This window comes from Ambystoma mexicanum, chromosome 4q (genome assembly GCF_040938575.1).
Source record: "Ambystoma mexicanum isolate Mex_15411 chromosome 4q, UKY_AmexF1_1, whole genome shotgun sequence".
In the NCBI taxonomy this organism is placed as follows: domain Eukaryota; kingdom Metazoa; phylum Chordata; class Amphibia; order Caudata; family Ambystomatidae; genus Ambystoma; species Ambystoma mexicanum.
In genome coordinates, this window is record NC_090928.1 from 139054842 (window position 1) to 139081697 (window position 26856).

At 41.3% G+C, this 26856-nt stretch overlaps 1 protein-coding gene across 9 annotated transcripts in view; it reads left to right on the forward strand.

The window, feature by feature from the left end:
* EYA4 (EYA transcriptional coactivator and phosphatase 4) overlaps positions 1-26856 on the forward strand; it is an 818352-nt gene that overhangs the window by 624214 nt on the left and 167282 nt on the right. For 5 of the 9 annotated variants that reach the window (XM_069607662.1, XM_069607661.1, XM_069607660.1 and 2 more), the window contains one exon: positions 20597-20689. The exons of the other annotated variants lie outside the window; for them this stretch is intronic. In XM_069607662.1, coding sequence (XP_069463763.1) covers positions 20597-20689 — 93 coding nt within the window. The remainder of the gene's footprint in view (positions 1-20596; positions 20690-26856) is intronic. 9 annotated transcript variants of the gene reach the window in all.

Consider the following 26856-nt stretch of genomic DNA (forward strand, 5'->3'; position numbering starts at 1 on the left):
AATTCTAATTGACTAACTGCTACTCCACGTGTCCAGTAACGAGGGTACACATTCTAGAAGTAGAAGTTGATAATTGTGACTGTTCACAGGTTTGAAAATCGGCATACAATACAGATGTGCAAGCTTCAATAAGACCCATCACTTCTTGTTTAGGAGCACTATTAACAGAACGAGCTACTCAGTGTTCCTGCATCCTTTTGTTTATTCAGAGAGAAGAGTGTACATCGTTTTCAGAAGCCACAAGCTAATAACAAAGATGGCTGAGTGGAGGGAAGAAACTAACCTCGATGGCCGAGATTGACATTCACTTCGCCGGGGGCCAGGTATACGTTTTGTAGCGTAGAATGGCCACATGTTGGGTATCGTCCTAATGCAGAAGGCCTTTAAGATGTACTGCACCTGTCGTAAATTAAAAATGAAGGTGACTGGAGCCGGTCATAAGCAAATAACTGTAATAAGTATCAGTGCCAGTAGACAAGACTGCCAATCCCTTATTTCTGATGGGTGCCAGAATGGGTTGCCCCAAAGTCTGCAATAGGCTCAGGGGAAGGCAAAAGTCTTGAGATGCCTCTGACATTCAAGGATTTCCTACTCGTAGCAAATGTGGTGTGGGAGGTTGTTCCAGGTGAGTAAATAGTTTATTCAGGCAGCCCAATGTTACCATCTGCTTCTTCAAAATAAATAGTGTGGTCACTTAAGCTTTACTATCATATACACACATACTGCAGTCGCTTCTTTCACAAATGCTGGTGACACTCTGCTCGCCTTCAAGTTCCCCCCCCCTACCTCCTCCTCCTCTACTCTCATTCCTGACTGTCAGTCTTCCATTCAGGCTTGGTGCATGGCTAATGTTCTCTGTCTCTATGCCAATAAGACATAGATCTTTCTCATCAGAGCAGGTACCCCTGCCACCCTCTTTGAGCCCCCTCCCGTCACCATCTAGTGAGGTAAAAAACCTTGGTATCATCTTTGACTCCTTTCTCTCCTCTCTCGTTCTCCCCTCATATCAACGACTTTGCCAAGAAGGTCAACTTTCAGCTTTGCCTCCTCAGAGGCATTCTCCCTTCATTACCTTACCCCAGAAACTGTGTCTCCAGAGCTCTGGTTCTCTCTAGGCTGGACTACTGTAACAGCCTCTTTCTCAATCTACCTCTCTCCACTTTTTGCCCCCTTAAACTAATTCAGAACAGGACTGCCAGACTTATCCTTGGCGTCAAGCCCAGGGACCGCATCTCTCTAGCACTTTAATCTTTCCACTGGCTACCAGTGGCTGCACGGATCAAATTCAAGACCCTCTGTATCATCCACAATGCCGTATGGGACCTTGGACCCTGCTACATCCAACTCTCTCTCCCTAAATACCTCTGCTAGAGTCCTTTGGTCCTCTAACAACAACTCTCTGTAGATCAGACGTTTCTCCAAGCAGAGAGTGGGGGGTGGAGCTCTCTCTTTGGCCGGGCCTCCCGCTGGAATGGCCTCCCTGCCCCTCTCAAACTTGAGATGGACCTCCTCAAGTTTCGAAAGCTTCTCAAGACCCTTCTCTTCTCCACCTCCTTCCCCCTCCCCAGCTAATTTGCCCCACCTGCCACTTCGACTCGTGCCCTGGTTCACTCATGAGTCAGATAGAGCTCCAGGACGCCCCCCTGACCAGTCTTCAACCTGAGTGTGGTCCTGTCCCCACTCCTTCACACTTAGATGGTGGTGCTTCCCGGCCACTCACCTTTGCATTTGCCCTGCTGGGCCAACCCCCCCCCACCTAAAGCACTTGGACCCTTTCCGAACCCGATCCCCTGCATCCTATTCTCCTGTATTTTGGCCCTCCTAACCCCCCTCGATCTCTTCTCTCCCTACCCCCTGCACTTTGTTTTGCACTTGCATGATCCAAATGTCACAAGGCCTACTAGGACTGTTACTGTTGTGTTTATATCCCCTGGCCCCTCCCTTGTGGCTTTGTGGCGCCTAGTAACTGCGCCATATACATACTCTATAAATAAAATAAAGACACATTTTATTGTTGGAGTTTGACTCTTAGAATTCACGTTAGAAGCTCCATTGAAGTCTGCAGGTGGCCATGCTGGTAATAATCTTCTGTCACATAAGATTAAGTGAAACATACAGAGTTAAATATTGTACCGGTATTTACACAGGGTGACAAATTTGAACTAGCCATAAGTGGTGATATTTGACTCTTGGCGAGTAAGGAATGGTGTGTTGTGCACACCGAGGCCTATGGGCATGTTGCACGTTATAAATAATAATGTATAGAATTGATGTGGCGAATATTTGTTTTGTGCCAGTAGCTTCTAACTTTAATTTCTGCACCCTGAATGGTGCAGTGGGCTTCCTTAAATGTCAAAGTCCTAAAAAGGAGCATTGTAAAGAGCATGAATAATCTGTGCGTGGTCCTTATGGCACTCTCCATGCAGAGCCATTATCTAATGTTGAATGCTGTAATTCTTACTGATTTATTCAGGTATTCAAAGTATGGTAGGTAATTCATAATCATAGATAACTAACTGATCTACCCAGCGTTAACCGGGATTTGATTTTCTCATGGGTACTATTTGTTAGATATACCATAATGTAGCTTTACGCTTTCAGGAAAGGCTCCATAAGAAAGGTGAAAAGAAAAATTCGCTACATTGTTGGATTATTTAATATTTGAAAATTGTTTCCTTATAAAGTCTACACAATACAATGTCTTTTCTTATTAAAAACTAATTCTGAAACTTATAACTGTATGTGAAAACAACATGGAGATTCCTCAGCAGCATGATGGGTGATGTGATGCCGAAGGTGCCAACAACTATGGACCTAAAGTTTAATAAATATATATATATATATATATATATATATATATATACCTTCGCACGAAGGTTTGATCACCTCATAAAGACAACTGTGAGCAAACCATCAACGTCAGGTAACACACAGGAGGGGGATATAAGTGAACTCTTCAGCTTCCGAATCAGACATCACAGGCAGTGAGAGCGAGGAACCGAGCATTCGTCTACATTTTTTAGACGAGATGCGCTTGCTACAAAAGGATGGACAAACAAAAAAGCAAGCAAGAAGCGGAAATCAAAATCGGGGCAGAGGCGGCTGAAAAAAACAAGGAGGGAGACGAGGGGCAATGGGCGCCACAAACAATAGCCCGGCCAGATCGCTGCACTCTGGCAAGTAGATGAGACCTGTTTGGACAGTGAAGGAAATCTAAAAATCATTAACTTGTCAGACCATGTGTTGACTCCAAACCAACATAAAATGCTGAGTCTGGGTTTGAATTTCTGTCCAACAGCTGACAATGACTACGTACAAACCCGACTAGACTTCGATACATTTATACAAAAAATACACTTCAAGAAATTCTTTGCTACAAATGCCCTGATGTCACGTCCTCGAACACGAGATAAAACAGGACGGACAGAAATACACATAGGAGATCTGGAAACATTATCAGATTTGGTGGCATTAGAAAAGGATCTTCCAGAAGACACTGAAGAAGTGGTAATAGATCTGGAAGAGCTCAATATTCAAACAGATTGGACTACGAAAAACAAACAAACAAAAGTCCAAAATTCAACCCAATACCAAATACTGGGGGTAGCATTGAGGCATTCCAGACTCTAGTTATAGAGGATTTAAAAAGCTTACGAAAGAAAAGATGTGGAAGAAACACAAAAGACAACATGTCAAGAAATTATAAAATTGCATTACAAGAACTCCAAGACCTCCAGAACTGCATCATCAAACCCTCAGATAAAGGGAGAAATATAGTTCTGATGAACCGCAGTGATTGCATAGCAGAGGCATACAAGCAATTTGACAACAAAAAATGCTATGAAAGAATGAATGCAGATCCAAGAATCATATTGGAGACCAAGTTAAAATAATTTCTGGAAGAATGGGAAATGAAGGGCATTCTCACGGAAGAGAACTGCAATTTTCTAGAAACTAAAAACTCTATCACACCGACAATTTACTTCCTCCCGAAGGTCCATAAGAATATGAAAAAAACCCCTGGAAGACCAATTGTGTCCCTGATAGGCTCCGTCTTTGATAACACCTCCAAATATATAGACAAGTTTTTATCCCTTTTGTAAATTCTCTCCCATCATACATCAGAGACACTACTGATTTCCTTAGATGGATCAATAAAATTCCCTGGGACACTGAGTACATAATGGCCACAATGGATGTTGTATCGATATACACGTCAATAGGGCACGAGTATGGGAAATCATCATGTCAACACTTCCTCAGTTCTAGGTCACTTAACTATCTGGAACATACACAGATGGTGCTACAAATGATAGATTTCTGCCTGACTAACAATGTGTTTCTGTTTAATGAAGAGTTCTTCCGACAAGTCCAGGGCACCGCCATGGGCACCACAATCGCGCCGTCGTATGCAAACTTAACGATGAGCGCCTGGGCAGAATGCGAAATATGGTCTGAAGAGAATCAAAACAATACGGACAATGTGGTCTTGTGGCTTACATATATCGACGACCTATTCATTGTTTGGAAAGGCACAGAGAAGGGCTGGCTCGACTTTGTTAGTCTGATGAACACAAATAACCACAATCTAAGATTTACAGAGACTCATAGTAAATCATTTCTAACTTTTTAGATGTGAATCTGAGGGTGGTGGATGAAAACTTGACATGTGAATTACACAGAAAAATTACAGGATCTAACACTCCACTGCATGCGACGAGTGGACATCCAAAGAATTTAATATTGTGTCCCATATGGCGAATTTATCAGGATAAGGCGTAACAGCACTACATTGGATGCATACGACTCAGAAAGCAAGATCACAGCACAAGGGTTTAGAAATCAAGTGTATCCAAGAAATGTCATCAAAAGAGCATACTTGAAGGCTAGACTACAAAATAGACAGACTATTGACAGGATCTTAGAAAGAACTAAATCCGAATATAAAGAGTAAGGATACCACACGATTAATGTTAACGTTTGATAATCAGGCAGTTATGATCAGGCACATACTGTAAAAACATTGGAAAATAAAATTCTGCTGGCAGACAGAGATCTTGTATGCAATCTGAACAAAAGACCAGATATAACCTTCAGAAGAAATTATTTTTTAAAAGACCCATTAGTGCAAAGCTTTATGAAGAAGATAATTGAAAAGAACACGAGCGATTGGCTGACAAATCAGAGGAAGGGTTTCAGCAAGTGCACTAAGTGCAATGTATGCAAATATGCCAGAAACTGTTTGTCGTCTAAGCATCTAGTAACAGAAGTAAATGTGGAGATCCTGAAAAGAATCGCATGTGACACAGAATTTGTTGTGTATGCCCTAATATGTGGTTGTCAGAAGTGGTACATTGGAAGCACGAAGTGCAAATTAAAGATAAGAATTCAGCAACATGTCAGAGCCATTTTACATAATGACCCTAACTATCCTATGGCCAAACATTTTAGCGACTGCCACCAAGGAAATTTGGAAAGTTTCAGGTTTATTGGTACCTGTGTAGTGGACTTTGGGCCTTGAGGTGGTAATCGTGAGCTTATGCTCAGACAAAAAGCGACATGTTGTATTTTGGACTTTGAAAGTAAGCAACCAAGTGGCCACAATGTGGATGAGGAACTCTACACTTTTGTAGGAACCTGAAACGAGAGACTCCCATAATGCATGAAGTATACTTAGTTTATAATTTATTGGTAGTCCGGTTGGTAAAAAATTGGAACAATATTACAAGAGATCTGGTATTGATTGTGCCCAACAGTTGGACATGGATTTCATCTATGATCAATGTAGGCTATTTAGGAGATATACATGGATTTTAATCTTTCTTCTTTCCTCTTTTTCTTTTCTTGTTTCATTAGTATTTTTCTTTTTCTTATCTTGCTCTGACACTTTATTGTCTAGGAAATCTGGAATGGGGCATACATTCCTGTCAGTGGGACAGAAAAGTGCTCAGGAAATGGTAAATGGTAAGAGAGAACTGCCTAATTAAGAGTACATAAATATCCGTGAATACTACCAAGGTTGCAAAACAAAGGCCTGCATGATGTATGTGAAGATTATGCCGTGCAATTGAGTGCCGGCAAAGAGTAGAATTGGATATTCTGACATATGGTTGTGGTCTCGGATTAATGGCACATCAACAATCCGCACTATGCACTTTATAGCAATTGTTGGTGACAGAGAAAATAATGCTGTCATCGACTGTTTACATGCAAAGGATTAAGCCACATAGATCATTCTGTCTAAGAAGTCTTATATACTTTTTACAACTGTAGAGTCTGAATGAAATATTTGTTGTGATGAGCACTAAGCACCTTAAACAGCCATAGAGGCTAAATTGAAGTTATATGCTGATAGCTACCTTGAAAAGTAAAACTGCTTAAACATAGGAATAATTGCTGCTATGTATGATATGTATAGCATTTCTGTTTGGCTATATCATTTGCTGCTATGAGCACTATGCACCTTAAATAGCTCCTACAATATGAATGCATGCAACAAACTGCTAGCGATTTTGAACATTGGGACTGATCAGACATAGGAACTATTGCTGCTATGAGAATGATGCACTTTAGACAGTGGCTAAGTTGTAAATGCTAGAACATTGTTTAGAGTTTCCGCTTGACCACAGTACGTGCTGTTACAAGCACTATGCATTTTAAACAGCTGCTGGAGTTTGAGTACACGCGACATGCTGCCAGCAATTTCACACTTTGGAACGGACCAGATATAGGAACATTTGCTGCTATGAGCACGATGCACTTTAAACAGATGTTAACTTATAAATGCTATAACAGTCTAAAGATATGGGCATTTGCTTTATGTTTAAATTCGAACAAAACAGCTTGTACAATTTCATGGTTAAACTGCTAACGGAGACATCACTGACAACATTACACAATTGGACTGCTATAGAAATGACATAGATGTAGGCTAAATTATGATGCAACTGCTATAAGAAATGATGTGTACTACACTAAACTAGGATTGTTGAAATGGGAATTATGCGAGGGCAAGCACTATGCACTTTATGGTTTTTAATGTATATAACCCTAACAGCCAACGCCATTAGGATAAGAGTGTCATTATAATATGTTATACGTTTTAGGCAAATAGGACTACACTTTTACTAGATCAACATGGCCGCCAGAAAACTATAAGAAATTGGATATGTTAGTCCTTTCTCTACACTTACCTTTGTCCTTGAACCTTGGATTTCCTACTTAAAATATGCACAGGTGTAAGGGCTAAGTGGTTGTGATCAAGCGGCGAGGAAGCCGTGAAACGGGTCAGTGCTAGGAACTTGTTGCCATGGAATGGGAGCATCGTATTAATCCAATGATTTTACTTGTATTGCTTATGCTGTGATTCGAACGTTCGGAAGGAACGTCCAATAAAGAAAGTGTGTTTTTGTAAGCAAGACGGATCCTGATGTCTTTACTGCCGACTACGGAGAGTGCTGCTCACCAGACTGACCTGTGATCAGTTTCAAGAGAATATATATATATATATATATATATATATATATATATATATATATATATATATATATATATATATATATATATATATATATATATACACACACATATACACAATTCTTTTCAAAATATGATCAATTAGAATTAGATCAAGGGGCAAAAATTAAAGCCAAACTAATACCCAGCCATAATGTGGTCACTTGCCACTGCAATTCTATACATACAAAGGAACACACCATTTCTAACTTGCCAAGAGTCAAATATCACTAGCCACTGGCTAGTGACCGGTATACATATTGCACCCTGCATTAGATGATGAGCAATATTTTTGAGATGGCACATTTCAGGGCAAGCCAAAATTCCGGCATTATGTCTATACAGATTGGATCTGTCCAAGTTAACATTATTCATCTATTATCATGAACTTCCTGTCTGCCTACAAAGATGCATCGAATAAACTTGTCAATAACTTTGCTCATAATTATCTCTGGAACAGTAATGTCACTAACATTCTATGAAGAAAACGGTCAATGCTGTAGGCAATTGCTGTCATTTTAAAAGCAAGGACTCATGTGCATCAACACTGCAACAATCGAAATTAGCACTGTCAGAATTCCCTCCTTCTTAGACATATAAATTGGTAAACATTTGTTTTAAATCTATTTTTGTTTTTTTGAAAAATGTCAATATATTCTTCCTGTCTGGTCTGGTGATATTAATTATAAAACGATTGGAGTGTAATTTGATGTGGTGTAGCCATATTTTAGAATACAAACTCAGAATGTTATTTGTTAAATTGAGCACATTATATAATTATAGTTTATTGTAGATTTAATTAAGTGTTTTAACAGAATGGAAAATTACCATGATTTAAGTACAATAGATGTCATGTGTACTTAAAATGGTCAAAGGAAAATGTTCATTCATGTCTAGGAAAGAACGTGACATGATTAATCTAGCCACAAAAGCTAATAGTGGTCTATTTTTGGAGTACTGGTAAACTGCCTTAACAAAACCAAAATACCAAGCTGCACTCCCAGATAGTAGCACTATTAGACGTTATCTATTGTTTAAATTTAGTATGTGCGATACACTAGAAATAATGGGGGCAAAATGTGGTATTGTAAGGGGGCATAGACTCTGTATAGTGTGTGCTACATCTGAAATTGAAACTGCCACAGACATTATTTGTCAATGTGAGAGTCTAAACTTCCTAAGAACTAAATATTTGAAAGCTTATGATCGCACTTGTTATAGTGAGAATATGAATGAACTATGGTAAATTCTTTTACATGGAAACAGTTTGAATCTTATCTTCCACATGAAGTTTTATGAGCTTATCAGTACTCTGTTTTATAGAAATCTGTTTTAATCATAATTAATGTAAATTGAAAAATTGATTTTGTTACCTATTTGTGATGAATTTGGATTGTGTGCATTGTTAATATATGTAAAGCCTTTGTTGGCTATGAACATATTGAAATTAATACATTATAGAACTAGTTGGAAAAGTATTAACTCCAATGTCAATTTCTCAAAACAGCTGTATAAAAAACCCTGTCAATTATAAACTTGATTTTTCTACCATAATAAAACATAGACGAAAGTGTAAAATTGTCCCACTGTTCGAATAGAACTATAGTATCTCACCTTCTAATTCTTGTGTTAACCACATCTTGGAGACGATACACTGCAGCAGTGTGAACACTTTTTCAAAAAGAAATGTGGATAACCTTTCACACGTGTTTTAACCACATCTCAGAAGGTCAGTAATCTGATGCATTAAATGTTTCATCTAATATACAAAATCTTGGAGTAATAATTCGAAATACTCAGATTAAAATAGTAAATCTCAAAATTGTAATAATTCACATTTAAGTCAACGTTGAATGAATGTATTGCTGCATTTCAAATGTGGCTGGTAGTGGCGCAAAGGCCTAATTTTGGATGTTCGAATGTGAACATATAAAAGATGCTTCTCTCTAAATGTATACCATCGCTGTTGTCACCATTTTGGTAGTTATACACTAGTACTTATGCAATACTTTCAAAAACAGTTCTTGCCCATACTTGAGCGAGATTTATCTTGCACCGATTACAATGACATACATATATTTGATCTTTTGTTCCACAAATATCATAGAAAAATATGGCCCCATTTACCAAAATTTCACAAAATAGATTCATGAATATAGTTAGTGAATATAGCTAAGAGTTGTAACATGTTCAGTAATAAATATGACATAAACCCAATCATTGTTAACATGCTCTTCTGGCTTCCTCTCTCATAGCAGAAGGCAAAGGAGAGGATCATTGAGCTAGGTCCTTGAACTCCACAATGCAGTTTTGAAACATTGCTGGGAGAGGTTTTGTTTGGTTATATTTTATCATTGCACGGATGACAAATCGTGCACAATATGCTTTTCTTATTAAAATGTTTTTCATTTCTATAAAATTCCTTTTGCACTGTTTCATACTCTCCGATCTCCTGTAGCAAGAGAAAACATAGACGTCTATCAACATTCTGTCCCCTTCTTTCATACCCGCCCTCTAGCGTTTCCAGTCGGTATCCCGATAGCTCATAGTCTGGAATGACTCTGTGCCGCTCCACCCCATATGTTCCAATGCCTCCGATCCTCGCCTCTTATGTCAAGCTCCTCCCCTTTTATAACTCTTTGGGTTTTTTGGGCTCGCCTGGTTATGGAAGCGTATCTGTTCCCCACCCAGCTGGAGGAACTTGGTCGCTATGCTCCAGGCTGTGGGCCGTTTGGTGAGTGCTTAAAGCTTTTATTTCTGCAGCTGTCTCCTCATGTTAACTTGTGCGGGTCATGTATTCTACCCAGCGGCAAGATTGAGAGGCGTCTCCCCTGGCTGTTTGTCTTCAAAGCTGGCACTCTTTCCAATGGTGTTTCTCTGAGATTGCTTTGGCTATCGCCCGCCTCCACTAGGTGTGTGGGCTTGCACCAACTACTAGGCCCATGTCTGGGTGGAATGGAAATGCATTTGTGGACCACAAAACAAAATATGTAAGGGGAGGCAAGAGACGGGCGGGCACATTAGTTGCAGTAACTGTGCTGCATGTGGAAATGCAACTCCATCCACTGTAGTACCAAATATTCACCTTCCCTATAAACATTCCATTTATTGAAGACTATTAAAAGCAGCATGAATAAAACTTTGCATATCAAGTTTGAATAGACCATATAAAAAGTATAGTTCAAGGTAAAACTCTGATAAACTGTAGTGGTAACAGATAATTAGTCCAAAGCTCTGAAAACCAATGTAGCGATTTACATGGCCCATTTAGACCCAATTTGAGACTATTCGAAGCAGACAGATCCCAGACTTTTATTCAAAAGCATAATATGGAACAAACTCCATTAAACATGCTTTTCACCTGAACTACAATAATATTCCGTGAGTAGGGGTTTTAATGTGGTTATAACACAATTTCAAAGCTGCATTAAATTATGGTATACGATAAAGTCAAAAGATCAGATTCACAGAATTTTGTGTCAGCCTTTTTTTATAACTCACTACAAAATGCATTTTCTCTCAGATACGAAGAGCTACCATTATATCACCTTAATTCCCAGTTAGCAAAAACGGATGATCTTCGAGAGCACTCAAGGGAATGAGCAAGACCTAATTGTTGAGACTGAAATAATACCTGCCTTTCCAAATAAAACGTGCCTGTAAATGTTTCAAAGGCCCAGTTCAGTAATTACATTTTCTGACAAAGACTATATTTAGCTACCTGAGCAAAAAGTGTAGTGTTTTATTTAGGGGTAATAGCTAATTGATAAGAAAATCTGTAAGTATGGCCACAAGGAGCTATGCTGCAAATTCTTGCTAGGCAAGGAAGAATGTTAACTTAAGGTCATTTGTAGGTGAAGCTAAATGCCTTTTAAGAAAGCAGTGTCTCTTACTGGAAAAATGATGACCAGAGACATATGGAAATAAAACACATATGCCAAAAGGGAATGGGAGTATTGCAGGAAGCTTAAGCCATGGGGTTCTCCAGGAGATTTTGTAAGATCACTGGTGATTGAGGGGGAAAGGAATTATGTTTAGGAATTTTCCATACACTGCATTTCATAACTACAACATTGCCTAATAACTCAATTTCTTTCCATATTATAAGCAAAGCTAAACTGAACACGCATGACTGGAAGCCTCTGCTCAATTATAAACCCCTTTACCAACAGTCTAATGTTCGAGTCAAAGTAACAAATGAATCTCCTGTTTGGCATAAGGAGCTAGTATTCTGTCATTCTGTGTATGTATTCTTCCTAAGGTAGCTGGAATTTCACTGCATCATATTTCTGGAGTTGTGTGCGCTTTGAGGGGATGAGAGGTCTGCTCTGCCACATACCTGAGTAGTCAGTCATATGTACTTCTATGATATGAGTAGTAGGAGGACATTGCTCAGTGCTTTTTACAGCAGCAGTATGCGATCTGCTGTCCCATAATGGGCATAATGATAGGCAGTAGAGGAGAGACAGGATTCATGCTTGCAAGTACATTGCGATGCATATCTTCTGATACATCTTCTTCGTTCTTTATGGGTTACCTTTTTGCACAAAAGACAGCTACACCTGCTCACCCCCCAATTGAAAGCAGCTGTAAGCTGTGTGGCAGGTCAAAAGGAGGATGCAGACTCTGCTGATTTTATTTTACAGGTTTGTTTCTTAAAGAAAAAACGTATAGGTCTATCTTTCCCTATAATATACGGCGTCCCTACCTAACACAACTAGTTAAGATTATTATTACTCTTCAGTGAATATCTTAAAAAGAATATGTCCACCGTTCAAACTGACCCTACCATTTATGTAATAACTAAAGACAGGTGAATGACCCCCTTCCCCTGATGTATTTGCTTCATGCAAACTTGCTGTTCAATAAATGATCTTCATTGTAGTCTCTGGTAACTGCTTTTATCTTTCAAAAATATATTTTTTTCTCCCTTTCCCCTTTTGTTAGTGATTTCCATTATGTTCTTTCTTTTTGACTTTCTTTGTGAATAGTAGCATTTCTCTATTTCCCTGATAGGGTTATCAAATATTTTCAAGTCTCCTCTTTTACAGTTGCTCTTTCTATACACAGTTCACAACTGCGAAAAATATCCTCTGTATCTATACTTTGTTCCAGCTTTTTGTTCAGCATTTTCTCTTATTCTTTGCCTCTCTTCTTTGTTTAGTCTTTTCTTGACTCCTACGAGTAAGGCCAGTCCAATATTGATATTCATTCCCTCTTCTAGATATTCTAATTCTCCAGCATGGGTCTGGCAAGAATTCACATGCTCATGAATATTCCCCGTCGTCAGGCTGGGAATCCTCTGTAAAAGAAAAAACAGTTTCACTTTAAAACTATATTATTTCTCCTCTAACCCAATCACTGTCCCCTGGGGACTATCCCCATCCAATGACAGTCCCCTCCCTAAACCCCACCTCTGGCAGCCATCCTCTGGTTTTTACTGCACGTTTCAGTGTTGGGAGTCTCTGAGTTTGCTCTCCGAGTTAGTTGTACGTTTTTTTCATGTTTGATGGAAAAAGTTACATTTTTGTTTCGAAGAGCCTTCGTGCTCTTTTCTTCAAAAGCCGACAGCGGGGACCCGTTGTCGGTGAAGTTCTGCGCTCCTCAAGTGCGAAGATCCATTGAAGATTCCAGAAGGCCATCTTGGAAGTACTTTGCGCCCTCCGACCATGACACAGGAGAAGGAGGGAAGGTCCCTCTTCAGGCCATGCAACAAATCGGGCTACAGAATGTGTTTGTGGAGGGACAAGCACCTACAATGCCTCTACTGCCTGCACCCGTCCCATAAGGAGGTAGAGCTAAGCTACAGGTGGAATCTGAGAAGTCTGTAGTCACGCCAGAAGAGTGAAACCAGCCCAGGTCCTGGTTCAAGGGTTCCATGTGATAATATCGCTGCAGAAATATCGCCTTCCAAACTTTTGCCATATTTTTGCGGCGATATTAACGCATGGAACATGCGGAGGATACCCCTGCAAACCCATATATTTTAAAAGGGAGTGGGGGACACCCCAGCAAACCCCCCATCCATTTACCCCATAAATTATCCCCACCAGAAATATCGCCTATGGCCGTTCCCGACGACCATATGTACGGCGATATTTGGTTGGGGATATTATTACCTGATACCGGTTCAAGACCCTCAGGGAGGAAAAAAGGGGGCGAGGAGTGCCCGAAACAAACCTCTCAGGTTGTCACCCAAACTATGGAGGTCTTGTCCACAGACAACTAAGATCAGGAGTCCTTGCATATGGTCCACAAAGACGTTGTTGGCGAGCGAGGATGACAGATCAGGGCCTAGTTTTCCTGTTCTGCCTTCTCAGCCAAGGGATATTTCCTTGGATTTTCTATCGACTCTACACACCTTGGTGTTAGAGATCCAGATGGCAAGATTATTTTATCGGTAGTAGAGGGAATCCCCTTCATTGAATCAAATATTTTAAAAACTACTGGACGGATTTATCCAAACCAGCAAAAGACACATCTGGGGTGCTCTGTGCCCTAGTGGTTTCTAATTTGTTCCAAATTCATTCAGCGTTTATCGCGCTACTGGTCTTCGATCAATACACTTTTTCTTTGTGGGAAAATGAATGAGAGTAGAACGAAGAACAGTGTTTTTTTTTTGTTTTCCTGATAACTTTCTCACCTTTTAATACATTTTACCAAAATATCCAGTTTGGGATGGCCAGTGACAATATTTTCTGGGGGCGAATTTCACCCAAATCTGTCACGAGTCAAATGTTTTTAGCAATAGAATTTTGGGGAATGTCTATGTTCCCAGGCTTCATCTTAACTATAGGGTGTGCCCACTACCCTATAATATATATTTATTCATTCAGGTAACATTTTTAGTTCAGGGACAGTTAAGGTGAACTAATTTATCGTAACACAACCAGTGCAACTTGGCAGGTGGTGGGAGTGACTGCAACTTGTAGCTCATATTCCACCCAACATTGACGTCATAAATATCATTTAGGATATCATTACTGATCCCATCAGTGATATCATGTGTGTGTCCATGGGCTGAGCATCGGTGGTGGGAGGGACTCGGATTTAAAGTAGTCACTACTGCCACCCTCCGAATTTCATGAGCCTTTTTGCAATACGTTAGTTATTAAGGTCAACCAAAGTTTGGTTTCACTGAATTTAAAGTGTTTTGTTATACCCTATCTTAACCCAAATATAGTTAATAAGTTGGGCCACTGGCTACGGCCCTTGACCGCTATGCACCAATTACAGTAAAGGACTGTGAGCCATCGCTTTTGGCCACTGGCCACAGGCCACTTTGTACCAATTATGTTAAAAGAATGTAACCTTTGGACATGGCAAGTGGCCACTGTCTGCAGTTCTGGGCCATATCCACTTCAGTAGTAAATGCCCATGTCTCATTGGTGATGACATTTTGCTTTGGCCCCTGCCACCTTGCACCAATTACGGTGAAAAGCCATGACCCATTGATCATGGAATTCCACCCACTGGCCCGTGTTTTCACCTTTTTATCTTGTTTCCGCATCTTTCATTCCTGTGATATTCTACTCTGAAAATTACCAGCGGGGACCATAACCATGAAAACCAATGCTCGGACTTCCGTTACCACGAGAGTGTTACCACAGAAAAGCAACATTTTGATTGAGGAACTGCCTTTATTTCGATAGCACCTCATTAGAAAAAAACAGCAGTTCAAATCATATAAGAAAAACAATCCTCGCCATTAACAATATCAATAAGTAATCAATAAGAGCAGTAAACCTAAGAATATTGATAAATGTAAGTGTACAATCCTAGTAGTATAATAGTTAAAAACATATTCGCAATAATAGAATTAAAATAAATCAGTAGAAAATAGCTTGAAAAAATGTATACAATACTTGAATACGCCAGTAACTAATTAACATGACACATTCACAAGCATCGTTCCGTGGATCCATGCTCTGTTTAAATATTTGGCTACTGCATGTACCATCATTTTATTATCTTCTGCTTTATAGAAGATCAAAGCTTTCATAATGTTCTGAACACCTGGTTTTAAATACAGCATTCGAAACCTATAATACAATGGCCATAATAACAAGAAATATTCCTCTGTTTCTATTTCATTGTTACAATAAGGACATCTCTCTGACAGAGGCACATTGCAAGAATTAATTTGATCTGCCAGCAGTAATATACCCAACCTGAATTTAAGATAAAGGGTGCTGCAATCAAGGTAACCCTCGTAGCCAAACATTAATTTACATTCCTCTTATCTTGATACCAGCGTTAACTGTTGAATCTTACTTTAAGTATGCTATTGGTCTTTTAAATAAAATAATGACCTCACTCTCAATTTAGTATCGCGTCTACAGTGGCCGGATTAGTACACCCAATCTTGTATGTCCTACAAAATATTGTTTGTAAATATTATCAATTAAATTGATCAGTCTATATGATTCTCGCATAGAAATTGCACACTTTTTTGTAGAGAGGAACAGTGATACTGTTCTTCCAAGAAATATGCAACATTTGATGTATTGTTTATACAAGGAACCGAACACTCTTGGAAAGTACTTGAACTCGATGCCCAAGGGTTTCGGTGCTTTACAAATGTAAAAATAAACATTTATTAGGTAGAAAATTGGGCCCTATGGCTGTTAAATGTTAATCATTCTGTTTGTATTATTCGGCAGGACTAAGTCTGTCTCCACCTGCCTCGCAGTCTGAATCTGGGATTTCAGCGTGCTTGCTGAAATTGGGGGCTTCTACAGATCCTTGTACTCCCGAAGTAGTCTTGGGGGAAGACCCCCACACCCCTAAGGGAGTTTAACCGCTCTGTTTGGTCGGTGCTGAGTCTAAACCACGCTCCTTTGTGTTCAAGCCATTGGATACTATTTGCACAAACATTTTCTTTTCACCTGCTGCTTATTTGACCTCTTGCCATCTTCTCCCACCGAATGTTCTCCTTTGATGTTTCTTAAATGCATGTCTGGCATATCTTCGACACAAAGAATTTCGGTCTAAACTGAACATTATACTCAACAACAGCATAAGGATTCCCCCATTCTTACCATTAACACTACTAAAACTCTCCATATGCCAACAAACGCACCGAGTCATCCACTCAAAGCAATGGGATTAAAACCGTTGTAACAGACTGGGAAATGTGCACAAGGGGAGTGTTACATGGTGTATATAATTGCTTGCATGTAACATAAAACATTGCCATCAGAACAATGCAGCATTACACATGGCCCATGATTGAATTAGCTCAGCCATGTAATCACAATGTACAGCTCCACGTAGGTTTTCTGGAGAGCAAACCTGATTATTTCTTAACTGCAGCAGGAACGGAGTTCAAAAGGGTAACACCTAACTTTCCAACCTTTTTAGAATACTATTTCCTTTATAGAAAAGAGGACTGCAGTAGGGGACTGCAAGAGACACGTTCCTGCTTTCATGGGACTTTCTCAGACCACACGCACTCTTTCGACAATGTGATGTTAATACATGTTTAACTGCCCTTTGTTAGCTACAGTGCTAAAAGGGAAATTCCAAAAAATCCTAGGTGCAGGAAGTCGCTTAGAAAAGCTGAACGGAAGAGCTGAAACTAACCTTCCTTATCGAACAAGCCTTCCCAGACCGCATGAAATAAGGTTTCAACATTCAAATTTATAAAGCTCTTAATGTTCTAACTTATTGGCTGCCTTTTTTGTCACAGGATAACAACACAGGGTAAAGCAGTCTTGTCAAGGGGCTGGGGAGAAAGGAAGCAGAAGGCAGCAGACGAGGGCTTGTAGCAGGAGGAAGCCCTTTATTGTGCAAACTCTTTTTCTTTCCAACATGAGTACAATGGGTCTGGGCTGTGCATAGACGAAGGTGTGTTGTACAGGGGAGATGCTGTCCATGCATTTAAACTAAAATTACTTTTTTCATTGTTTCGTAGTCAAGTTGTTCACCGCTTATGCTGTTAGGAGTGATGGTCAGGTGTGTTAAATTTGCCATTATAGTTGCTTGTCTAACAAACGTATCTGCTTTTGGGTGATAATGGGTTATATTAAAATGCGTTAAAATTATAACTCTGTGCCATTATCATTTGTGCAACGATTCAGAGCGCTCATCAAATGGTTTCCGAACCAAAATTCCCTAGCTGTTTGTCTTTATCATGCCAAAGGCACAATATACTAAGACCTATGATGCTTAGTGCTGGCATAGAGCATGGCTTGCTTTGGGCATGAATGACTAATGACCAGAAGCCATTCATCACAGCCTCTCATCAGGAGGTGGTGATTACTGATTCCTGGTCGCCCCTTAAGACATCACTTACATGTAATTCACTTGTAAAACGTACCTTCTGTTTATGTAGGTGTTCTTAGAGCATGGACCATGTTCACAGACATATATGCACACATATTCACACAATAAGATCAGTCACACAGTAGTAGGAAATCACACAATATTGTGTGACTCGGGCATATGTGCAAAATGACTCTCCTCCCTCACCTTCTCTTGACTCTGACAATTCATATCTGCTACATCTCCCCCAGTGGTGGCTGCTTCTTGCTTCTTTTTTATTCTGTGCATTTCTCCCCACCATGGCACCTCAGGATATCTGGGGCACTTAATTGTAATAACCCAGGAGCCCATACCTACCACTGCAACCATATTGTTTTGATGATAGTCTGTGAGGAATGTACATAATAAAAAACCTCACACATTTACATTGACCATTTCCCTTTGGAAAGCTAGTCTAGTATCCACCTATTGCTGAAATCAGTAAAGCACTCCACAGCTACTCCCTGGACCTAGTGCTGGTTAAGCAGTGTCCTTAATGCATGAGCCATCACCACAGATATGAAGAAGGTTTTCAATGGTAGATAATATCCCTATGGTTTCCTACATGAATCTCTTCCCCACTTTATCCTGAAGACTGTCTCACAACATCAGCCTAGGCAAGGAAAGGACAAAGTGCTCTGCAACAGGAGGCCAGGTCATGGATGAAAGGTTTGTGTGGGAGCAGGTAACACCAAACGTGTTTATCAACATACATATAGGATCTTATTTATATAATGGGGACCTAAGAACAGTTGAGTTGCACAATTCCATAATGGTTGCAGTTATGAACATAGAGAAAGGACTGCTTGTGTATGTACACATTTTAACCACAAGAACATCGGCACCATCCATCCAATTAGCATACACAATACAAACTCTTAACATTGCTCAGCTTAAATACGTGAGCATGCGCTTATTAAATGTCCAAAAGCTTTCCTCTTGATGTACTATCAATGCATAACAGAGCACTTGATTGATACCAGTTCCCATTTTCATATTGCTCTGGGACAGAACTAAAGCTTCACATAGCTAGGCCTAAAAGGGTTTGGCACTAGTGTTGAAAACCCCATTAAAACGTACTTGGTTAACCTAAATTCACTGAGCCCACTACATTGTATTAACAAATGCGAAGGTGAATCTCGAGCATGACAGAGGTGTGCCGTATACATTCGAGTAACATAGCATATGCTATGCAGGCATTATCCCTTCTTATATTACTTAGAAAAACAGCAAGATAGCCAGCTGCTGTTGAGATTAGTCTTTGTAATTGAATAACACATATTGTCACACGCTAAACTCTCCGACCGCAACCTCTTTAGACATGCTGTGTTGAGAAAAACATACTTTCTCAGGCCCTCCTTTGGTTACTCTGTGTAATTCCACTGAAGAATGCTGACCAGCAGATAATTCTTAATAAGAGAGCATAGCTAGATGCTTTACCCAAATAGCATTCTGTACACTTCTTCTTGAATTGATCAGATTTATTAGGAACATCCTGGTTCCTGCTCTGCATGCATCCACCTTTTTTCTGGCCACAAAAGATTGACATAGAGGTGTGATGGGAACATTAAAATGTGTTTGTCCCATGCTGGGATGTGGGAGTGTTCTGCCTTTGTGTGATTTTACATTGGAGGAGAGTAGGTTCAGGTGCTCGGCGCATTGTGATCGGAAACCATATGTCGACCTATTGTGGTGAGGTAAGTAAGTATATTAGGGTGATATCCTAGTGTAAATCTTTGGAGGCATTGGCAAGGACGTTTGTGAAATGATCGTGATGGTCAAGTCTAGTTGCCCGCCTCCTCCAATAAGGCTACTAGTTATGGACACCAATTATAATGTTTGGGTTTAGTTTTAAAAAAATAAAAAATATATTCTAAGTATGTTGAAAATGTTAACGAGTGAAGGCCATATTTTTTGGGAAATACCTAGATATGACAACAGGTTAATGGAAAAACCAGGTGGCCGGAGGGCTTCATTTGTTTTCATCTATTCTGTTTTTCTACTCTATCAAGTTTTTGTAAATCCTTTTTCAAATATTTGTATTGTTTTTCCTAATGTATATTTTGACTATTTTGCTGGATGAATCAGGACATGTTATAAACTGAGTTATACCATTAAATGTCCTCCAATAGAAGATTGTGTGGCAATGCTTTCTTTGTATATTTCTTGAGTATCTTACCTTGACAAATGTTTCCTGTAAATGAACCATGCAGTGTTATTGAGTTTCTCTGCCCCCTAGCGAAAAGGCTGCTGTGTAAAGTTCACTTATAGATATGATGAATTCTCAAATATATTATGAACAAATGTGTTCTTGTTAAGCAAACATTTATTTTCATATACCCGATTTGCTAATACGGCATCCCACTGATACCCCCCAATTAAATGATTTTATTAAACTGCAAAAACAATAAAATGTAATTGTATTGAGACAATGCAGTTTGTATATTAATTCCTATGACAATCCCAAATGCGCCCTCTGTGAGACATGCCATCTGTCTGTCCCCTTCTTGGGTTCATGTTGAGAGTTAACTAACAGGGTTTGATGTAGGGGGCCATCATGGCATGGAAAGTCAGATACTATATCGCCCTTTTGAGAAATAGAGTAGGTAAGACATGCATGCCTGTTTCACTATCCACACACACTATCCTCCTGGACTTTCGACATTTTTTAAGATGCATGTACTTTTAATCGGAAATATAAAGTGAAACTGGCATGGGCTCTTTGGTGCATATTTAGGAACGAAACAATCTCATGTCTACTTATTCTTCTGTGTAGTGTCTCTTCTTGCAGTCAAAACAGAGCCTTTGAACAGCAGTGAAACAGCCGCAACAACTGGAGATGGATCCCTTGACACTTTTACCGGGTCAGGTAAATCCATAAACTCGTATTTTTCCATACAAAACCATATACAAAATGACGCCAAGCAGAGCCTTAAGCTTCCCCCTAAGAGCTTGCCAGATCATTTGAGCTACAACTCCCATCAGTCCTTCCTATCGTAGTGAATAGTGAGGAGTCATAGGAGTCCTAGTCCAAAACATCTGGAGAGCCACAAGTGAAGACCCCTATGGGAAAGGGCTAGAAATGTGCCCAACACCCAAAGGGCCTGACGTGGCATTGCTTTGATTAGAATTGATACAGAATGTGTCCCGCCTGACCTTGCGCTTGCTTTTGGACCAGCCAACGTTGGTGACTTCTTTGTCAGCGTGGTGGCAAATGACCAAGCGCATACCATACAGTGAAGATACTAACATAATATTAAAACATCATTAGATTAACCAGCTCTTAAGCAATGTGAGAACCTATGTACTATGTTGTTAACTGTAGTTCATTTAAGTTGTGCATCGACACACCGGGTAACTTGCCACTAGGCAATGCAATCAAACTTAGTACAGCACTTGTGTACAGTTGTGGTGAGGAAATTAAATGTTAACTTCATAAATTACGTGAGTTGAGTGTGCTTTGCGTGAAAGGTTGTGCAGTCCTCTATTTGCACGAAGTACTTTAGCCTGTCACCGTGCTCTTTGCTAATACACAAGGCTACTGATGGAGTTGTGTTCTGTCAGTTTCATTTTCCTTTGGGTATACTCTATGCAGATTAATGAATAATTTGTACTCGTCCTATGTCTCGTTTGGGACAAGCTGCCCCTGGCTTATAAGTGTGCAATCTGTGCTTCCTAAGCATTGGGTCTTTTAAAGGGGATCCACAAATGTTCCCTTGCCGTATCACCAGGTGGGTGCACATAATTCTGTGTGCACCGATGGGCGCTGCCCCCTTCAAATTGTAGGATTAGTTTCCATAGCACAGAATTTTCTGAGACTCTGTGCCCTCTCAAATGTAGGTAGTGCCTCTAACATTTACAAGAAAAGACCGCCCCCCTGTGTCGGTGTATGCTTGTGCTTCAGAGAACAGATGCACACATAAGGATATCTTCAGATGAATGAGTACCTGCATATAGTCAATTAACCTTTTGAGTGCCCCCTTCCTGGGTATCCTGATTGCAAAGTCTAGACACAGGTATTGCCCTGGGGCCCAGTAACTTGTGCATCTGTAGGGGAGGCAGTGGCATCGAACCTGCCATTCTGCTCAACCGTCTCTGTGATAACCTCGGTATCACTGATCAGGCTGACTTCTTTCCTCTCAGATCGACCTTCGCAGGTCCAACTTGGGTCCTTCCTCTCCTCTATATCCATCTCTACCTGTGGTGTTCCCCAAGGGTCTAACCTCTCTCCCTGGCTATTCAACCAATACCTGGCATTTCCTGGCCACTGCATTGCTGCTCTCTGCCCCAACGTTCAATGCTATGTGGATGACACTCGACTCATTTTCAGGCTCCCTTCCACCACCTCTTCTCCTTCTCTCATCTCTGACTGTCTACTATCCAGGAGTGTTGTGCCGCCAATGATCACTGCCTTAATGCCAGTCGACCGAGATTCTCCTCATCGGCACACCTGCTCCCTGCTTTCCTGTCACTCTCTGGCTGGCCTCTCTGGCCCTCTTCCTGCTCCCAACTGTGAGGCTAAAAACCTTGGGGTCATCTTCGACTCCACACTCTCCTTCTCTCCTCACATCTCTGATGTCTCTAAGAAGTCACACTACCAGCTGCACCTCCTCAGAGGTATTCATCCTTTCCTCTCCTTCCCCCAGAGGCCCGCTGTCTCCAGAGGTCTGGTTCTCTCTAAGCTGGTCTACTGCAACAGCATCTTTCTAAATCTGCCTACCTCTACTCTCCACCCTATGCAACACATCTTAAACAGGACTGCAAGACTTGTCCTTGGCTTCAAACCCAGGGATCATATCTCTCCAGGACTGAAATCTCTGCACTGGCTCCCAGTGGCGGTGAGGATTAAGTTCAGAACCATCTGCATTGTCCATAAGGCCTTCTGGGGCCTCAATACCTTCAACTCTCACTTCCTAAATATCTTCCTTCTCGAGCTCCTCACTCATCTGCCTCCAACTCCCTCATGGTCAGTCACTTCTCCAAGCAACGAGTTGGTAGTAGATATTTCTTTGGCTGGGTCCTCCCTCTGGAACAGCCTCCCTGCCTCTCTGAAACTTGAGGAGAACCATCTCTGGTTCTGGAAGCACCTCAAGACCTTCCTCTTTGCTTCTGCTTTCTCTCCTCCTCTCCCCGGCTGATCGCCTGGCAGAACTGAAACTGCACTGGTTACCTGGCTACCCTCTGATCCCGGATTCAGGTCCCCCTCCCCGCCAGCTGCACACCTGTACTGCCCCCCTTGCACTTGGGGGCTGTTTCTGTATCCCTACAGCCCCTTGACACCGATGTCTGCACTTACCCTCGCCACCAGCTGGCTGCACTTTTTATTTATTTATTCACTTTTACTGTTATCCTATGTACTGCACTGCTCCCTGCCCTTTCCCCCGCACTTTTCCCCCTCCCCTGCACTTGCGTGTACGCATTGTCACCCGGCCTAGAAAGATCGTTGTCTCTGTCTTCCCACTGTTCCCCCTCCCGTGCCTCGTCACGCCTTGAAACCCTTGTCTATTGGCGCGTTATAAATGCCATATCATACCCTACCACCCCCTCCAAAAAAGAACTAGGACTTTAAATATGACCCTAATGTCAAGGGTGCATATTTAAATCCTTGGTACACTCGAATGGTTACATTTGCGATTGTGTTAAGTTATTAACGTTTAAATACCGGGTTTGCCCTATTCAGACGCTCTGTGGTCATAAACAATAATTGCTTTGGGAACTTCGTGTCCTCATGGAGTGCATCTATTTGTTTTTCCCTTAGGTAAGTAAATGTTTAAAAAAACACGTATCCCTTCATCATAGCAAATCCCAGTCTTTGTTCCTTATGTTACTACCCTGTGCTACACCAACATACTAAGTTCTCGTGGTACTGCTTTATTGATGGTCTCCAAATAGGAGCAGTTTTGATAAGTCATTCAGAAAAGCCTTGAAGGGATGTTTACATTGAAAATGATGACACTGTACGTGTTCCTTGTAAATTATAGTTGGCATTTAGTTGTCTGGGCGCAGGGTACAGTATATGAAAGAATTGAGTCCTGACAGATCTCCCAGTGTATGCATATTTATGCTGCCATATTCTGCAGCCAGTAGGCTATTCTGTTTTCATTGTGTGCCTCTGGAGCGTTCAAGGGAATATGATGAAGCAGAGAGGCCCTGCTTCCTCCACTCTAATAAGCGGGTGTAGTAAAAGGAAAGACTTGTCTGATCTATTGCAAGTCTTTTAGTGCAAGAGTACTGAATGGAAAAGCTGTAGAATCACTGCAAAGGATACCAATATCCTATGGGTCCCTCAGCCACCACCGTCGGCCATAGTGCAGCATCACTCCTCATTTTGCATAAGTCTTTATTTGGGACTTTCTCATTTAATAAAAGCATAGTGATGGTAATCCCTAGAGTAAAGCAGTAGGGGTTTGTTATGTAAAGGCACAGAACATCTCTGAGTGTCTCCGACTATTGTGATGTTTTATTCTACTGACTTGGGCATTTGCTGCCCATTGATTACATTCAAAGGTTCAGAGTCAGGATAATTGAGGTCTGAAGGATATGGGGGTAACATGAATAGTTCTTTTGGTGCAACTCGCACGTTTTTCAAAAAATGTGAGCATATCTTGAATTGTATCTTCACTCCAACTTCCAGTCTGGCTTCTGGCTCTTTGTATTTTTTATCACATGAATTTCATTATCAGCTTTGACTTCATTTAAATGGCTGGAAATATCGTCTTTCTTCCGTCTGGGTTGCTTGACCATTGTTTTCTCTTTAATTTGGGATAATTAGCCACATTAAGGTCATCATTGCAAATAAATACCTCACTATATCATGCAACCTCTGGGTGTTAAGCGCGTTATAAATAATCTTAACATATATCATAACCCTACCAGTCATTTATCTTCCTCTGAGGGCCAGGTCAGTTTCAAGGCAATATGGCACCTAGGGCAAACAGCTAAATTGTGCCCTGCCCAGATATTCTTGTGACGAATCAACTTCTGGGGCACCAGTGGTACAGGGATGAATATTGGTTTCTAAACCATCAATCAGCCCCTCACTTCTAGTACATCAGAAGGAATCCAAACAGAACTGAATAACAAGCAGATTAGAAACCTCCTTATCCAATTTGGTTAAAGTGGCTGCTTATCTCTGAAAGGTTGTGGATCGTTGGTTAGTTGCAACACAGCAAAAATACAATTATTACCCAATGATAAAAGGGACTGTCCAGTCAAGGTTGTATGAAAATATCTACTTTATTATCACAACAGACAGATCTAGCACACTACACAATACAACCCACTCTGCAAAGGAATATAGAGGACAGACAGTTTCAAAGAGGGAAAAGGAATGCACTCTGTATACTGACAGGAGGGCAGTCGGTATAGTAAATTAATCGCAATGGTTCAAGGATACTTGGTTTCAACACAAAGGGATTATTGGGTCATAATAAATGTCACTAGGGGCCTTCGGAGAAGGACCAGGGGGACAGAACCACAATGTACGTTGTGCTGTAGGAGTTTTGGTGCTCAACAGGGTCGAGTCGGTTTCAGGGTGCTTTGCAGATTCTGCAGCAGAGTTCACGATGGGAGACAGCTGCGGGTATTAGTTGGCAGGCAGTTCAGTGAGTGAAGCTAAATGGACGTCTGCGGACTGGCCTACGCAGTGGCTCTGGGTCAGGAATCATCTCATTGCTGGTTGGCGGTTCTAAAGCACTGGTCGAGGCGTAACAAAAGTCAACAGTGCAGTCAGTTGCAACTCAAGGGGCTCGACTGGCTCGTAAATTTGCTTTTTTACAGCAGACATCGGTAGATGCTTGTCGATGCACTCCTCCAAGATTACTCACTGGGCTTGTTTCATCCTTTAAGGCGAGTGGCCCAAAGCTGAGGAGTGTGTTGCAGGAAGCTGCCTTGTGCTTGTTTTGGGTCATAGACTCGCTGGCACTTCCCACCTAGGAAGTTTGCTGCAGAGCCTAGCAGGGCACGCTGTGTGCTGGCTGGGTACTGGTTCTGGAGCTGCTGGAGTGTCTTCTGGATGCAGTATCCCCCTCTGTTCCCTGGGAGATGTTTAGGGGAGGGATCTTGCTTCCCTCTTGGAGGTCATGGCCTTTCTTCACTGGTGGAGTGTGGAAGGCAGACTGTACCTTCAGCCGGGGTCCAAGGATAAGTTCTTCCTTCTGTTGAAGCCTTCAGATAATCTCCCAAAAGAGGGTCTCCGCTTTCTTTTAAAGCCACATGGACCACAGGGATTGTTGTAGGCTAAGCCTACCTTCATGAACCAATCCTGGGTCCCCGCCAACAATCTCCTGTATGCATGAGATCATAACCAGAGTGCTCTGCAACAGAAAAGGTAAAGGGGTGATAACATGTCATACTGAGTGCCACCCATCTTCCTGTCTGTTGTGGATCAAAGGGTACCTCTGGTTAATATGGCTCTCTGCGTTCCTGATTAAGGTGGCAGGTTTCCCTTGAAGCGGCAGTGAGACCAGACTTTCTGGCACTGTCAATCGACATACTACTACCTTCTGAGTAGGGTCTCCCTGCAGGGATGACTACTGTAAACACACAGTCAAAGACATAACATTTCACTATCAATCGATACTGAGGGTGGGAGCTGGCATCCGGTTGACACAGTGCATATCAAAGGGTTTTGGGCTTTTCGGTCTACTTTGTTAGCATGTGCACCTATACCCCATGTTCCCCGGTCTGAATGTGCGAATGATGTCACCAGCTACATGGCTCAGCAAAAGGACAGGGCAGAGCCATGGAGCCTTTGTTAATTAGGCTGGCCATGGCAGGGGGAGGTTTAGCCCTCCCCTTCTCAGGTGACCTGGTGTACTCCTGGCTATCATATCCCAACTAAATATGACAGGAGGACTGCGCCTATTGGCTGCGTCCACCCAGAGTACACAGGTCTATTGTATGTCGTGCAGTGGGCATAGAAAAATGTGTGTGGCTTAGCCCCACACATTCTCCTGAGGTTGACCTACCATCATTCAATTTCATTTAAACAGGCGACCGCACACCCACCATACGGATTCTCGAATTCCTCGGGCA